This window comes from Neoarius graeffei, chromosome 26 (genome assembly GCF_027579695.1).
Source record: "Neoarius graeffei isolate fNeoGra1 chromosome 26, fNeoGra1.pri, whole genome shotgun sequence".
NCBI lineage: Eukaryota > Metazoa > Chordata > Actinopteri > Siluriformes > Ariidae > Neoarius > Neoarius graeffei.
Genome location: NC_083594.1, coordinates 24,155,823 through 24,173,444, shown reverse-complemented (window position 1 = coordinate 24,173,444; position 17,622 = coordinate 24,155,823). Strand labels below are relative to the sequence as shown.

General features: G+C 41.2%; 2 protein-coding genes across 3 annotated transcripts in view; one reads left to right on the top strand and one right to left on the bottom strand.

Annotated features, from left to right (window-relative positions):
- Window positions 1-2,608, bottom strand: part of nisch (nischarin) — a 107,061-nt gene extending 104,453 nt beyond the window's left edge. For both annotated transcript variants that reach the window (XM_060910929.1, XM_060910930.1), the window contains exons 1-2: window positions 2,377-2,608; window positions 901-984 (exon numbers count right to left, since the gene is read on the bottom strand). In XM_060910929.1, the coding sequence (XP_060766912.1) occupies window positions 901-984; window positions 2,377-2,457 (165 nt within the window). In that variant the 5' untranslated portion in view covers window positions 2,458-2,608. The remainder of the gene's footprint in view (window positions 1-900; window positions 985-2,376) is intronic.
- Window positions 2,609-14,949: 12,341 nt separating this feature from the next.
- On the top strand, window positions 14,950-16,375 carry wu:fb55g09 (coiled-coil domain-containing glutamate-rich protein 1). The gene has a single exon (XM_060910757.1). The coding sequence runs from the start codon at window positions 15,366-15,368 to the stop codon at window positions 15,969-15,971; it is 606 nt and encodes a 201-aa protein (XP_060766740.1). The 5' UTR covers window positions 14,950-15,365; the 3' UTR covers window positions 15,972-16,375.
- The last annotated feature ends 1,247 nt before the right edge of the window (window positions 16,376-17,622 follow it).

Sequence of the window (17,622 nt, the reverse complement as noted above, 5' to 3'; positions counted from 1 at the left end):
CTTTGATGGGATCCGCATCTTTGTGATCCGTTCTTTGAAAAGAGCCGTTCAAAAGACTGGCTCATTTGGCTCTTTTTAAATATTTATTCAGTTTTAAGAAGACAGCGTCTAAAGAAGCCAGATCCCTCTGAACTGTAAACTCAATGCTATCCCAGAAATCCTTCCTGTAATATGCAAATTTGGCCGCCTCTGATTGGACAGCGCGACGCATCAACAGGCAGAAAGTGTAAAAGTACAAAATGTGTTAAGTGAGCTGAAACAGTAAAGATCAGATTCAATGCAACATTTATCAACGAACAACTTAAACTTAATATAATAGTGTACTTTATATTATAATCAAGCATGTCAAGCCTACCGTCACTGTGTAACCTATCTCTCTGATTAAAAGTTGTAGACTAACTCAAACAGTAGCTCATTTCACTCATGGTTCTTTTGCTAGCCCTGCGCCGGTGCTCGGCTTAGGTTTCACTTTGTAGTGGCTGTGACAAGACGTGTTATGCTTTGTAATAAAAAAAAAAAAAAACATTGGTACAAAGCAAGCCCATTCACTTTTTTATGCTGATAAGAGAATTACAATGGTCTTTTATGTGACAAAAATGTGCGATTAAATTGCGATTAATCGCGAGTTAACTATGACTGTCGCGACATTAATCGCGATTAAATATTTTAATCGCTTGACAGCACTAATTATATATATATATATATATATATATATATATATATATATATATATATATATAAAAATTGGTGCAAATAAACAGTCAAGGGCACTTGAGGTATAGCAGTTAAACATGAAATAAGCAGTATAAACAAACTAGCAGCTGTTACGGTGAGGTAGTGCGGAATAGTGCAAATGAGCGAGGTAAAGTGAGATGAGATGTATACATGATTGAAATGTACCTTTTCATGCAGTTCATGGAAGTCACTGTAGCGATGCTTTATGGTCCACCGATGGTCCCCAACCTTCACCTCAATTATGTAAACCTAAACAGGTTGGGAGGAGAGAGGAAAAAAAAAAAAAAAAAAACAGGAGGAAAACATGAGCAATTTCAAAATACCCTGCTCTGTTTCCAGGCCGATATTACCATCCCCAAAGTGAAGCCTGGTGGCGGGAGCATCATGTTGTAGGGATGCTTTTCAATCAATCAATCATGCACTTGATTATTCTGGATTCTGTATTTTGTCCACCTACGTAAGTAGAGCATGACAACAGGGATATAAAACTTTGGAGCTTGCTAATAAATATTAGTGATGATGTAGGTACAAATGCTGTAATTTTTAGGCCATGTTGTAACAGAGTTTTAACAGAAGAACACGGGTGAACCTTGGTGCAATGAATGAATACTAAATAAACATGCAATTTTTGTTTTGTACATCAACTGAAGTAGAGCTACTGTTTCTTTTTCCACCCAGAAACCTGGGGTTTGCTAAGTGAAACTTTCAGATAGAACAGTTTTCTTTGAAATTTTCTCAAGTTTAACATGTGGCATTATGAATTAATGTTGATTTGTCTTTTTGTATTGGTGGGTTAGTGCGCAGTCAACCATTTTATTAAACTGTTACAGGAACCGGTAGAGAAACATCTATTCAACTCTCTAATTTATACAGCTTTTACTTTCACAAAATAACGTTTATTTAAAATTATTCTGGGAAAATAGTACAATCTACAGAAAATAATAAAACTGCATGACAAGAGGAGTTACCTCAAACAACCTGAAGGCGCGAGACCAAACAAGTGAACTTACTTGGCTAACAGTTAACTAGCTAACACTCTGCAAATTAGCTACATAGCTAGCATAAAGCGGTTAGTAAACCTGAGAGCCGGGTCAGAACGTCCAGTCACATAGTATATTTTAAACACCTTTCAAATAAATAGACAATGTTTTATTTTTATAGAGAATCCATATCAACGAAAGCAAACAAAATTTTAATAGATTTTAGGACTGCTTCGCTTGCTAACTCAAGGGTTTTGTCAAATTTAGCAAGCTAGCTGTCAACAGCACAAATAACCATGTTAGCAAGACAGCTAACTAATCTGCGCCATTCTCTCTACATATTATATAAAATATAACGTTGATAAATATTATCTTGTAGCCCTTGCGATAATTCCTCCGACTTTGACGTAAACACTGGTTCAATCCCAAATAGTTCTTTACTCACTATATAAGTGGACTACAAAGGGGAGGGAAATGCCTGAGTCTACACACTATCTAGTGCACTCTATTCTCAATAGAGAGGCATTTAGGTTTCAGTCAGGACGATAACTGTCAGATGGTCAGCCAGATAATGTACTCATAATGTATTATCAAAAGATATGTCTGAGCGCAGCGTGGAAATACATTTATTTCACAGAATGCATTTTATTAAATAACTTACCGTGTAGTTCTCCACTAACTCCGATCCAACGATACAAACACTTCTTTCTGTGTTTTGTTCCGTAAATACCGCGCAATCCATTTTCACCAGTTTTAAGTCGCGCTACACCATTATAAAACCTGGAGAATGATAATACACATCAAATACAAATATGGTTCATGAGATTTGCAGAGAACACATTCACTCAACCTCCATGTCTGTTGTGATTCCAGCGGATGGGGGGGGGAAAAAACAACAGATCGTTTCCCTCTTCTCTTGTAGTTTTTGTGTATAAGTAATGCAGTGCAACAACGCCGCCTAATGGACTGGAGTGTAGTAGTGTGATCTGTACAAGGTCATATACTACACTGCCCAGGTAAAAAAAAAAAAAAAGCCACCATCTCATCTCATCTCATTATCTCTAGCTACTTTATCCTGTTCTACAGGGTCGCAGGCAAGCTGGAGCCTATCCCAGCTGACTACGGGCGAAAGGCGGGGTACACCCTGGACAAGTCGCCAGGTCATCACAGGGCTGACACATAGACACAGACAACCATTCACACTCACATTCACACCTACGGTCAATTTAGAGTCACCAGTTAACCTAACCTGCATGTCTTTGGACTGTGGGGGAAACCGGAGCACCCGGAGGAAACCCACGGGGAGAACATGCAAACTCCGCACAGAAAGGCCCTCGCCGGCCACAGGGCTCGAACCCGGACATTTGAATTTAAATAAGCAAATACTGAAGAGCCTTTGGATAATTACTGCAGTGATTAATGTTTCAACTGGCAACAATTCTTTTAACCATAACTGATGTAGTGAGGAGCTTCTCATTTCTTCAACAAACATGTTGGAAGATGTATCCTGTGGTCATGGAAAAGATGTTACTGTGTTTCAGAAGTGTCCATGTATTGGCCTGCATCAACCAAAGAAAACAACTAAGGAGATTGCTGAATTGACTGGAATTGTGTTAAGAACTATCCAACGCATTCTTAAAATCTGGAAGGATAGTGGTGAACCATCAACTTCGTGGAAAAAATCTCATCTCATTCTCATCTCATTATCTCTAGCCGCTTTATCCTTCTACAGGGTCGCAGGCAAGCTGGAGCCTATCCCAGCTGACTACGGGCGAAAGGCGGGGTACACCCTGGACAAGTCGCCAGGTCATCACAGGGCTGACACATAGACACAGACAACCATTCACACTCACATTCACACCTACGGTCAATTTAGAGTCACCAGTTAACCTAACCTGCATGTCTTTGGACTGTGGGGGAAACCGGAGCACCCGGAGGAAACCCACGGGGAGAACATGCAAACTCCGCACAGAAAGGCCCTCGCCGGCCACAGGGCTCGAACCCGGACATTTGAATTTAAATAAGCAAATACTGAAGAGCCTTTGGATAATTACTGCAGTGATTAATGTTTCAACTGGCAACAATTCTTTTAACCATAACTGATGTAGTGAGGAGCTTCTCATTTCTTCAACAAACATGTTGGAAGATGTATCCTGTGGTCATGGAAAAGATGTTACTGTGTTTCAGAAGTGTCCATGTATTGGCCTGCATCAACCAAAGAAAACAACTAAGGAGATTGCTGAATTGACTGGAATTGTGTTAAGAACTATCCAACGCATTCTTAAAATCTGGAAGGATAGTGGTGAACCATCAACTTCGTGGAAAAAATGTGGTTGGAAAAAGATCCTGACTGACCATGATCAGAGATCTGTGTTAAATACTTGAAGTTGAATCGTAAAAAAAAAGAATTGACAGTAGAACTCACAGTTATGTTTAATAGTGAAATTAAGAGCATTTCCATGCTCGCAGTGTGATGAAAACTCACAGGATTGGGACTAAACAGCTGTGTAGCCATAAGAAAACCACTTGTTATTGAGACTAATCAGGAGAAAAGGCTTCAATTTGGTAGGGAGCATAAAGATTGGACTCTGGAGCAATGGAAAAAGGTCATGTGGTCTGATGAGTGCAGATTTACTCTATTCCTGAGTGATGGATGTGTCAGGGTAATAAGGGAAGAACATGAAGTGATACATCCATCATGCATAGTGGCCACTGTACAAGCCTCTGGAGGCAGTGTTATGATCTGTGGTTGCTTCAGTTGGTCAGGTTGAGGCTCAGCAATATTATGGGGCAATAAAATGAAGTCAGCTGAAGACCTGAATGTACTGAATGACCAGGTTATTACATCAATAGATTAGCATAAAATAGATTAGTATAAAATTATGGATCAGACTGTGAAACAGTTGTTCAGGAAGCATGAGGAAGCATTTTCACACATGAATTGGCCACCACAGAGTTAACCCCATTGAGAATCTTTGGGATGTGCTGGAGAAGACTTTGTGCAGTGATTCGGCTCTCCCATCCTCAACACAAAATCTCGGTGAAAAATTAATACAACTCTGGACTGAAATAAACATTGTGACAATCCATAAGTTTATCAAAACAATCCCACGGCAAATGTATGCTATAATCAAAGTTAAAGGCAGTCCAACCAAATATTAGAGTGCATGACTTTTGGGTTGTGTTAGGTTTATATAAGTAGAATTCTTGACCAAGAAGGCAGCAAGTTATATTTGTGACAAAATTAAGGATTAATTTAAAATGACCTTCTGTCTCGGCTGGACATTGTTTGGGAACATTTTGTTTATTTTGATATGAAATGTGTATTGTTGATCAGAGATGTGTCTAGATGGCGACAGGGTCTGCGATGATATCACACACACTCACAATGGCCTTTGATATCACACACACCCGCAGCTGCATAGCTAATGGGAATAAAAATTAAACTTAAAGCCATGATTTAAGTTAGTTTTATAGCTAGGATTGTGATTTAAGAATGTTAGAGTTAACCAGTTTCTTTAATGTTGAATCTGAAGTTGAAATGATTGAATGTTAGATGTAAGGCTGCATTAAGTGATTCATGTTAGTTTTATAATTTATAGATTTGTATTATTATTTTTGGACTATTACATATACTATGGTAATGATTTAGATTTAATTGTTAGGTCTAAGATGCATTTTAGTGATTAATGTTAGTTTTATAGTTTTAAGTTAGTTTTCTAATTACAGAATATAATTTAGGATTGTTAAGACTCTATGATTCTAATGTTTTTAGTTTAAAACATTAAACTAATTTAGTTTTTAGTCTTTGTTATGAGTGTAATCCTGAATCCTGTTTGACCTTCCTCATTTCTTTGGTTTGCCAGACATATTCTTATTTTTTTTATGTTTCGTATGACTTCCTTTGTTTAAGTTTATTCTTATTTTTGTTTATTTTCTTTTAACATATCTTTGTTTAAAATTGTTAAAGACATATTCTTATTTGTTATTTTGCTTATGATTGTCTTACTACATATTGATGAAATCAAGATGTAATTTGCTGACTTAGCACACATTCATGTGTTAAGAAATTATGATTTTAATATTTTAGCTATTAGATTCTTTAAACTATTTTCTGTTTTGGCATTAATTTCTGATGTACTTTTCTTTGACTTTGTAGACTAGACATATTATCTGTGTTTAAAATTCCATCACCATCTATGTTCTATCTGACCTGAAGGGGTGTACGTAAGCAATGACCTTTGAAATCTGTCTGTACCTTGCTATCATGTCATATGATCAGAAATATGTTATTATGTTATGATTGATTCAAGATTTATACACACACACTGATGGAGATTATTTGACCTGCTCCAGATCATTATACACACATTCCTATGCCACATTCCTATGACGCACACACATAACACACACCCACCCACCCCTATTCACGCACACACATAGAGCCAAGGTCTCTAGTGATTCGCACACAAACACACACACATTCGACAGACACAATAGCCGTTTAGAGAGATTATAATTTGTTATAAAAGGTGTTTGTAATATTTCATCTTTGACGATGGAACTGTGAATAAACCGGCTGTGAAACCATATCTCTGGTTTTCCTGGTCTGTTTCTTTCGCGGGGTCTTCGTCCCGGATCCGTGGGGCACGAAGGCATCGGGGTCTCAAGAAATAAGGACCGTTCAGACTGGGTGAACCTAACAGGTTGTTTTTTTTGGCAGGGCAGTGTATATGGCCAAAGGTATGTGGACATCAGATCATCACACCCATATGTGGGCCTTCATCAAACTGTTACCACAACATCTGAAGCACACAATCGGATAGAATGCCTCTGTATGCTGTATGAACATTCACCTTCAATTAAGAGGCCCAATCTTTTTCCAGTATGACAATGCCCCTGTGCACAAAGCAAGGGCCATGGAGATTTGATTTGACAAGGTTCAAGTGGAAAATCTCCAGTGTCCTTATCTGAGTCCTGACTTCAACCCCACTGAACATCTTCAGGATGAATTGGAATGCTGATTGTGCACCAGGCCTCCTCGCCAAACATCAGTGCCTGACCTCACTAATGCTCTTGAATAAGCAAATCCCCAGAGTCACGCTACAAAATCTATTGGAAAGCCTTCCCAGAAGGGTGGAGGTTACTATAACAGCAAAGGAGAACTAAATCTGGGATGGGGTGTTCAGCAATCACATACATCACAGCAGGCAAGCTGGATCCTATCCCAGCTGACTATGGGCAAGAGGCGGGGTACACCCTGTACAAATCACCAGATCATCGCAGGCCTGCCACATAGAGACAAACAACCATTCACGTTCACGTTCACACCTACAGTCAATTTAGAGCCCAGTGGCCGACGGGGGCCTTTCTGTCTGGAGTTTGTATGTTCTCCCCATGGCTGCATGGGTTTCCTCCGGGTGCTCCAGTTTCCCCCACAGTTCAAAGACATGCATTTAGGTTAACATGGTGCAGCCTTGGGCTGAAGTGCCCTTGAGCAAGGCACCTAACCCCCAACTGCTCCCCGGGTGCTGTAACACGGCTGCTCACTGTTCTGGGTATGTGTGTGTGCTCATTGCTCACTTGTGTGTGTGCATGCGTGTATTCACTGCTTCAGATGGGTTAAATGCAGAGGATGAATTTCATTGTGCTTGAGTGGCATGTGACAAATAAAGGCTTCTTCTTCTTCTTCTTCTTCTCAATTAGCCTAACCTGCATGTCTTTGGTAAAAACCAGATCATCCAGAGGAAGCCCATGCAGACATGGGGAGAACATGCAAACTCCACACAGAAAGACCCCTGCCAGCCACTGGGCTCAAACCCAGAACCATCTTGCTGTGAGGCAACAGTGCTAACCACTACACCACCTTACCACCATGACAGATTTAAATATTTTATCATTAATGTATCAATCCACTTCAAATGTCATGCCCGGAACATCATTTTCAATTTGTCATCCATTACAGGTTATGAAAAATGTACATTTTAGTTCCCAACACATTCATTCAACTCTGTTACCTGAACACTTTCAAGCTTATCAAATCACATGTTCAGCAGGAAGTTGTATCATCCAAATTTCCTGAAGATCATGGCAAGAAAATAAATTCTCTCTTTAAGTTTTTTTTTATTATTATTTCTTTATTTTCAATTTTATTGTGACAAATTATAGACTAAAAGTAAATTACTAATTTAAAAAAATTTAATACAACCCTGTTTCCAAAAAAGTTGGGACGTTGTGTAAGCTGTAAATAAAAACAGAATGTGATCATTTGCAAATCTTGGAAATCCTAGATATTTCATTGAAAATTGTTTGTACTTTTTTTGTTGTTATTGTTTTCTTTTTTCTTTTTTTTGAAAAATATATATTAATTTTGGGGCGGCACGGTGCTGTAGTGGTTAGCGCTGTCACCTCACAGCAAGAAGGTCCGGGTTCGAGCCCCATGGCCGGCGAGGGCCTTTCTGTGTGGAGTTTGCATTTTCTCCCCGTGTCCGCGTGGGTTTCCTCCGGGTGCTCCGGTTTCCCCCACAGTCCAAAGACATGCAGGTTAGGTTAACTGGTGACTCTAAATTGACCGTAGGTGTGAATGTGAGTGTGAATGGTTGTCTGTGTCTATGTGTCAGCCCTGTGATGACCTGGCGACTTGTCCAGGGTGTACCCCGCCTTTCGCCCGTAGTCAGCTGGGATAGGCTCCAGCTTGCCTGCGACCCTGTAGAACAGGATAAAGCGGCTAGAGATAATGAGATGAGATATATTCATTTTGAATGTAATGCCAGCAACATGTTTCAAAAAAGTTGGGACGGGGCAACAAAAGACATGAAAAATTGTGTAATGTTAAAAGAAACCACACCTGGTGGAACATCTCACAACTAATTAGGTTAATTGGCAACAGGCCAGTAACATGATTGGGTATAAAAAGAGCATCCCAGAGCATCTGAGTCTCTCAGAAGTAAAAAATGGAGAGGGGCTCACCACTCTGTGAAAGACTGCGTGGACAAATAGTGCAACAATATAAGAATAATATTCCTATAATATTCCTCAATGTAAAATTGCTAAGAATTGGGGAATCAAATCATCTACGGTACACAATATCATTAAAACATTCAGAGAATCCAGAGTAATCTCTGTATGCAAGGGACAAGGCTGTAAACCAACATTGGATGCCTGTGATCTTTGGGCCGTCAGGTGACACTGCATTAAAAACCAGACAATTCTGTAGTGGAAATCAATACATGGGCTCAGGAACACTTCTGAAAATCATCACCTGTGAACAAAGTTCATTACTGCACCCACAAATGTTAATTAAAACCATATATAAGCAATATCCAGAAACGCTACTGCCTTCTCTGGGCCCAGTGTCATTGATGATGGCCTGAGGCGAAGTGGAAAACTGTCCTGTGGTCTGACAAATTGAAAATTTAAATTATTTTTGAAATTCATGGCCATCATGCCCTTTAGGCTAAAGAGGAGAGGGACAATCCAGCTTGGTGTCAGCACACAGTTCAAAAGCCAGCATCTGTGATGGTATGAGGATGTATTAGTGCGCATGACATGGGTAGCTTGTACATCTAGGAAGGCACCATTAATGGTGAATATATACAGGTTTTGGAGCAACATATGCTGCCATTCTGATGACGTCTTTTTCAGGGAAGGCCTTGCTTATTTCAGCAAGCCAGTGCCAAACTGCTTTGTACACATATTACAACTGCATGTCTCTGTAGTAAAAGAGTCTGGGTGCTAAACCTGTCACCCATTTAAAACATGTGGTGCATTATGAAACAAAAAATACAACACAGGAGACCCCAAACTGTTGAGCAGCTGAAATCCTGTATCAGACAAGAATGGGACCACATTTCACGTTCAAAATGACATAGTCTCCACAGTTCCCAAATATTTAGAGTGTTGTTAAAAGTAGAGGTGATGCAACACAGTGGTAAACATGCCCCTGTCCCATCTATTTTTGAAACATGTTGCTGGCATAAAATTCAAAATGAGCAAGTATTTTTCAAATAACAATACAATTACTCAGTTTCAACATTTGATATGTTGTCTTTGTACTATTTTCAATGAAATAGAAAATAGATTAGAAAACCATGATTAGAAAACCACCGCATTATTATTTTTTTATTTATATTTTATACAGCATCCCAATTTTTTTTTTTTTTTTTTTTTTGGGGGGGGGGGGGGGGGGGAATGGGGTTGTAAACCAAGATAATGTCCTCAGTGCCCTCATATAATTAGTGTGGATGATAGTTTATAACATTTTGTGCATTTGCTAATCTCTAAAAAAACCTGCTATTTTCAACAGTGTTACTCAAAGGGGTTCGGGGCTCTTTGCTAAGGGCTGTCCGGTCCCTGTACGAACGGAGCAGGAGTCTGGTTCGCATTGCCGGCAGTAAGTCAGACCTGTTCCCAGTGCATGTTGGACTCCGGCAGGGCTGCCCTTGGTCACCGGTTCTGTTCATAATTTTTATGGACAGAATTTCTAGGCGCAGCCAGGGGCCGGAAGGAATCCTGTTTGGGAACCACAGGATTTCATCTCTGCTTTTTGAGGATGATGTCCTGTTGACTTCTTCAAACCAGGACCTTCAGCATGCACTGGGTCGGTTTGCAGTCGAGTGTGAAGCAGCTGGGATGAGAATCAGCACCTCCAAGTCCGAGGCCATGGTTCTCGACCAGAAAAGGGTGGCTTGCCCTCTCCAGGTTGGTGGAGAAGTCCTGCCTCAAGTGGAAGAGTTTAAGTATCTCGGGATCTTGTTCACGAGTGAGGGAAGGATAGAGCGTGAGATCGACAGGCGGATCGGTGTGGCCTCCGCAGTGATGCAGTCGCTTTACCGGTCCGTCGTGGTGAAGAAGGAGCTGAGCCAAAAGGCGAAGCTCTCAATTTACCGGTCGATCTACGTTCCGACTCTCACCTATGGTCATGAGCTTTGGGTAATGACCGAAAGAACAAGATCGCGGATACAAGCGGCCAAAATGAGTTTCCTTTGCAGGGTGGCTGGGCGCTCCCTTAGAGATAGGGTGAGAAGCACAGTCACTCGGGAGGAGCTCGGAGTAGAGCCGCTGCTCCTCCACATCGAGAGGAATCAGCTGAGGTGGCTCGGGCATCTTTTTCGGATGCCTCCTGGACGCCTCCCTGGGGAGGTGTTCCAGGCATGTCCCCCCGGGAGGAGGCCCCGGGGAAGACCCAGGACATGCTGGAGGGACTATGTCTCTCGGCTGGCCTGGGAACGCCTCGGTGTTCTTCCTGAGGAGCTGGCCAAGGTGTCTGGGGAAAGGGAAGTTTGGGCTTCCATGCTTAGACTGCTGCCTCCGCAACCCGGTCCCGGATAAAGCGGAAGAAGCCAAGACAAGACGAGTTACTCAAAGAATAACAAAATGTAACAAAGCAAATGGGATATCTTCTGAGATGGAGTAACACATCTTTAATTGGTTAAATGCATGATTTGGTGGTGAAAAATAATTTTGATAAATAAAGGTTTATTTTAACAGGTATAAAGGCTAAATGGCCAGTCCCCAATCTTGGAATCATTCAACTGCTATAAATTGTTTAGTAACTTGAATGAAATTTAAAGGGGGCATGGGGGATGTAAAGAAAGAAGTCTGGAAGTACTGAAGGGTCCTGGGTTCCGTGGGTTAAATTTTTTTATTATATAGCAGTGTATTGCACTTTTACTGGAAACAGCAGCCTGCCACATGGTGTCGCCATGGATAGAGTTACTGCCTCACAGTTCCAAAGTCCCTGGTGTGATCCTGAGTTTGGTTTACTCTCTGTGTGGAATTTCATGTGTTCTTCCTGTATCCATGGTTTCCTCCAAGTTTTCTCGGTTAGCTTCCACCTATCAAAAGCATGCTGGTACGTGGACTAGCTACTCTAAATTGCCTCAAGGTACAAATTCCATCCATAGTGTATTCTGCATACAATTTTCCCAGGCCAGGATAAAGTGGTTACTGAAAAAGAATTAATGAATATCTGGCCATGTGTCAAAATTGCACCAAATGTCATACACGGGTTCACTTGGGATTTAGGAGGTGGAGAATCGCTATCTCTTTAATGGGTGCCAACAACGTAGGAGCAGCACCATTAATTTTATGTTCTCAGTAATGATTTTAATCACGAAATGTGACTAACACAGTTTCAATATATCTGTTTCTGTGTTAAGAATATAATTTAACTACTTTATATTGGGTGAACAGACCACAAAATTTCAGACTTTGTCAGGTTTGATATAAAAATTTTCTGGCAACATTAAATGATACCATGAAGCCTTTCAATTGGAATAATTAGCATGTTTTGCTTCAGTGATCAAATATGCTGTGCACAGACAGAAGTTAACTACAATGCTGCTGTGACGACAGGTTATTTTTAATAACCTGAGACCAGGAGGCTACGAACAAATATCTAATTATTATGCTGTGGCCACAAAATACCAAAATCATGGCCACGAATTGTGCAATTTGGGTTGTAGGCATATCATTCTGAATATGTGACCTCATGGTTATTATTTGGCACTAATGGGTGAAAGAGACTATTCACTTAGAGAATTTGCATAAGGTGACTAAGGGTATCCATGTCAGGTTCCTGTGGCGTAATTAATCGCTGTATCTCACTCATTTTAAAATGCAATAGTATATAAATGCCATGTCAGCTCACTGCCTCCATAACAACTGCCTTGAGTAAAAAATGCATTTTAGAATTTTTTAATAAAGTTCTTTTATAATAACATTCTTATTATTAAAATTATATCACGGTGTAATTTACATTTTCATATAACTATTGGGGAGATGCTCAGCTCCACTTCCTGTTCACATTACCTAAAAGTGTTATTTAACCCCGGTTATGGACTAGGCCACTGCTGATTAAATGTGTTTAATGCTCTAGGACAAAGTCTAATGCTATAAGGCATCAACATAGATTAGCCATTGATCGTTTCCTCTCTCTCTGTTAAAGCAAAACTGTGTTTCAATCATAAACCATGACCTGATACATAAAGTATCCAATGTATGTAACAACATGTATGTGATATTAAAACATAGTGTCAGACTGTGTCCAGTGCTAGCTGATATTAGCTATCCAACATAACCAACAGTGTGTCCTGTGCTTGATTTTTTCATTTTATTCCCTGGTTCCTTAAAAAATTCAAATTCAAGACAGAAAGAAGCACAGCCACCAGCCTCATCTGGTCTTTCTATTATCTGCTACAAGTCCCTCCCTTATTTTTGCGGTACAAGAAGAAGAATGTTTTAGGACAGGGTTGTGTTTTATTCTATACATATTGTATAGTTAGGGGCGGCACGGTGGTGTAGTGGTTAGCGCTGTCGCCTCACAGCAAGAAGGTCCTGGGTTCGAGCCCCGGGGCCGGCGAGGGCCTTTCTGTGTGGAGTTTGCATGTTCTCCCCGTGTCCGCGTGGGTTTCCTCCGGGTGCTCCGGTTTCCCCCACAGTCCAAAGACATGCAGGTTAGGTTAACTGGTGACTCTAAATTGACCATAGGTGTGAATGTGAGTGTGAATGGTTGTCTGTGTCTATGTGTCAGCCCTGTGATGACCTGGCGACTTGTCCAGGGTGTACCCCGCCTTTCGCCTGTAGTCAGCTGGGATGGGCTCCAGCTTGCCTGCGACCCTGTAGAAGGATAAAGCGGCTAGAGATAATGAGATGAGATATTGTATAGTTACTGGCACACATATACTGAACTCCCACAATCATTGTATTAATAGCGTAGTATACTTTGGGGTGGTAACAGCATCATACCAGCTGATCCTTTAGTAGCATGCCTGCTGTTTTATTCCTTTCTTAAAATAAGAATATATGTTTACATATGGGGCAGCACAGTGGTGTAGTGGTTAACGCTGTCGCCTCACAGCAAGAAGGTCCGGGTTTGAGCCCTGTGGCCGGCGAGGGCCTTTCTGTGCAGAGTTTGCATTTTCTCCCCGTGTCCGCGTGGGTTTCCTCTGGGTGCTCCGGTTTCCCCCACAGTCCAAAGACATGCAGGTTAGGTTAACTGGTGACTCTAAATTGACCTTAGGCGTGAATGTGAGTGTGAATGGTTGTCTGTGTCTATGTGTCAGCCCTGTGATGACCTGGCGACTTGTCCAGTGTGTACCCCGCCTTTCGCCAGTAGTCAGCTGGGATAGGCTCCAGCTTGCCTCCGACCCTGTAGAACAGGATAAAGCGGCTACAGATAATGAGATGAGATGTTTACACATAAAAGCATACAGCATATTTAAGGATTAAATAAGCATTACCTCAGCTTCCCTAAGTTTACTTCCACACATGAAATCGGTAACATGACCGCCCAGTGGGGTTTTTTTGTTTTGTTTTTGGTCGGTGCTGTTTGGGTACGGTCATGGATTTGGTGACTAGTTAGTCTGGCTACCTGATTAGATGACTAACCCATCCAAATGGCAAATCACCCAAAACACACTGCTTTGAGTTATAAGGGTGCAGAAGGTGTAGTGTAGTTTTGATGCTTGATGTATGTGTAATGTATGTGGTGTGTCTCAAACATTTCTACATATACTTCTAGTGTTGGAATTAATTTTACCCTATTAATTTAACCCTAACCCTATGAAGAACAAAGATGGTTTCCAAACACCAGGCTCCTACAGTATATTTAAGTCCAAAGTATTGTATGGTTAAAATAACACTAGCTCAGTCATAAAGGTTCACGCCATTGAGTATGTAATCTAATTACAGAGCTTCATCCTGTGTGGCGCCATTTTAGAATTTAGTCGTTAGTTTTGCGTCATGGTTGTTCATGAACCTCCATCCGATCCTAAGTTAAAAAAAAAAAAAATGTACTAAGCGTACTACACTAGTATGCAGTTTTGCACGTAGCCCTCTTTGTGCTTTTGAGGATGACATAACTGATCTGACACCTGTTTGGGGTTCCCTTTTCTGATGGTTTTATTCTGTGTGGAACAGCAATAACCGATCCTAGACCAGCCGTTAGAACAACATCCAGGGAGAAACCATCATTTCAAAGTTATGGGTGGAGTCGTAGTATAATTTAGTCAGCCTTAATAGGCATAAATGACAACATGTCTTATTTATGTTTTTTATCTGAATAATATAACTATATTTCTGTAGTATTGTGTATTAGACTAGCTTTTTCTAGCTTAATTGCTTTTTTTTTTTCATTTTAAACAAAACCACACACTCCCTTAAACCGAAGAGCACGCCCAGCATCCCAAAGCTATATAAGGTGCAATGCAGCTCACTGTTGTGAACAACTGATTATACTCTTACTGAGGTGGTGTAGGGAGTGTGCCAAGTGGTTTGTTTGTGACAAAAAAAAAAAAAAGGCAAAACAAACTACAAGCCCATTTCCCCACGGTTTAACTTATAATTAAACGAGTTATATACTCCGAGTAACGACGAAAAAGGGGGGAAAAAAGCGGATTGTTGAGGGGTGTGACTCGGTCAAGCTGCCTACCGAAGAGGCACCGTGTCAGGCTATGAACCAGCGAAAGCCAGTGACAAAGAAAAAAACGGAGAAGATTGTAAAAAGGTAGAGCATACTGAGAGACTGACGCTGAAGACACGCGAGAAACAAACCCTCCCTGTTAAACGGCGGAGTTTATTCTTTGTTTCCTCGTCGAGAAGACGATGTGATGTGAAGAAGATTAAGGAGAGAGCGAGAGAAGCTAGTTAATGCTATACGACGAGAGAATGTGTGGGAAGGGCATGATGTGCCACAGGAGAGTCCAGAGCAACGAGCTGGCGGTTAAACATGAGTTCAAGGATGAGGAGTCGAAAAAGGTCAAGCACAGCTGGTATAAAAGCGGAGGAAGGCGGTGGCACAGCGACAGGAGAGGGCACCGTGTCGTTTTCCGCCGCAATCCGTCGAGACCGCGGCACCCTCCCGTCTCCGTGGCGCTGCGGCCGGCTAACGTCCGCGGCAGGCGTGCGCCAGGGATGCGCGCGCCGCGCAACACCAACCAGTTCCTCATGCACGAGAAGTACCAGCTCATGCACATGCGCTCTGACTCGGTGGGCACAGACAGCTGCTCTGATTGCGAGCTGGACCCCGCAGACATGGACTCGTACCTCGGGGTGCTCGAGAACGCCCGGGGCGCGCTGCTAGACAGCCCAGAACTCTCGTTCACAACCAGCGAGACCTTCCATTTCTTCACTTTCCCTGAGCTGGAGCGAGAAGACAGTATGCAGTACTTTCCGTCCGAGAACGACGTCATGCAGAGCGAAGATTTCATGCAGAGGGACTTTAAACAGTTTTGTGACGCCGTGGCTTGTACATAAACGCTCGCCGCAGGTCACCTGGTGTGCAGCTGATTATTTGTGGCCATCAGATCGTCCACACCAACAGGACATTTTATTAACGTCGTTGTTATAATGCCATGTTTGTTTTTGTTTTTTTTTAATCACGGTGCATTGTTTTGTTACGGAAGTCGAGCAGTGAAGTAGGAGTGGCAGAGCAGCCAATCAGATTCGAGATCATTTAGTCCCACCTCCTCAGAGCTGCTAAAACCCCTAAGCGACTCCATCTAGGGCATCTAGTGCACTACAATAGGATAAAGAAGCCTTATGTCATACGGTATGCAGTGCACTTGTTTACGGAGTAGGGAGCCACTTGAGATTCAGCCATATCCTGCTGTTTTAAGTGATGGTTTGTAAAATGAAATAAAAATGACGTTTTTGAGTAATGTCTGTCTAATATACGTGTCTTCTTTAATAGGGTAGCACATAAATATAAATGGGTACAACGAATGGATTCACAAGTCTTTTTGTGTAGCTATTTTAATTTGAATCAAAATCTCAAAGTGCTTCATAAAGGATTTAAAGCTGAAGGAATAAAACAACTAAAAATATAAAGGCAAAGAAGGTTAATGGTGAAAAGGTGTCAGCACAGAAAACTTATCCACAATTAGTAAAACAATCTATAGGTGTTGATTAAAAAAAAAAAACATGGTCAGAAGTTTGGTTGTGGTGACCGCTGTATGCATAGCAAAAATGTAATCTGGGTTATGCATTGCAGTTGCTGGCTATTTCATACACAAAAGTAGTTGTTGTATTATGCATTTTGGATTGTACAGTAGTTACTAGGGTGGTGCCTTTTTGTACCTTTTTAATATGTATCTTTCACCTGGAAATGTGGGTATAGTGTATTTTAAGAGTTAAAGTACATTGGACCATAGTTTGCTTTCAGAGTCAAGCTATGAAGGTACGGTACATACTGATGAAACAAAAGGTATATGTTTGATAACACAAAGAACGGTACAGTTATGAGTAAGTACACTTTTTTTTCTGAGTACACAAGTGCATACAAATCTTTAAATGAAAGAGTTCAGTAGTACCACTGTGTGGGTCTTTCATATCGGTTCTCAAACTACTCTTCAGAGCCTCCCAACACTCCCTGTGTTGTGTGAGTTGGGATAGAAAAAAAATCTGGGCTGTCTAGGAGCACCCTGGGGACTAGTAGTTTGAGAACCATTGTTTTATAAGTTAGATTAGACTATAAATACAGTGTCTTGCAAAAGTATTCATCCCCCTTGGTGTTTGTCCTGTTTTGTCCCATTACAAGCTGGCATTAAAATGGACATTTGGGAGGTTGGTACCATTTGATTTACGCAACATGCCTAACACTTTAAAGGTGCAAGTTAGGTTTTTTGTTTTTTTTTTTAAATTGTGACACAAAAATTAAGATGGAAAAAACAGAAATCTGGAGTGTGCATAGGTATTCACCCCCCAAAGTGGTGAATACCTTTATAGCGCCACGTTTTGCTGCAATTACAGCTGCAAGTCTCTTGGGGTGTCTCTATTAGCCTAGCACATCTAGCCACTGGGATTTTTGCTCATTCCTCAAGGTGAAACTGCTCCAACTCCAAGTTAGATGGGTTGCGTTGGTGTACAGCAATGTTTAAGTTATGCCACAGATTCTCAATTGGATTGA

What these genes read in the sequence shown, in the direction of transcription:
- wu:fb55g09 (XM_060910757.1), top strand. Translation starts at nt 15,366, where the DNA reads ATGCTATACGACGAGAGAATGTGTGGGAAGGGCATGATGTGCCACAGG.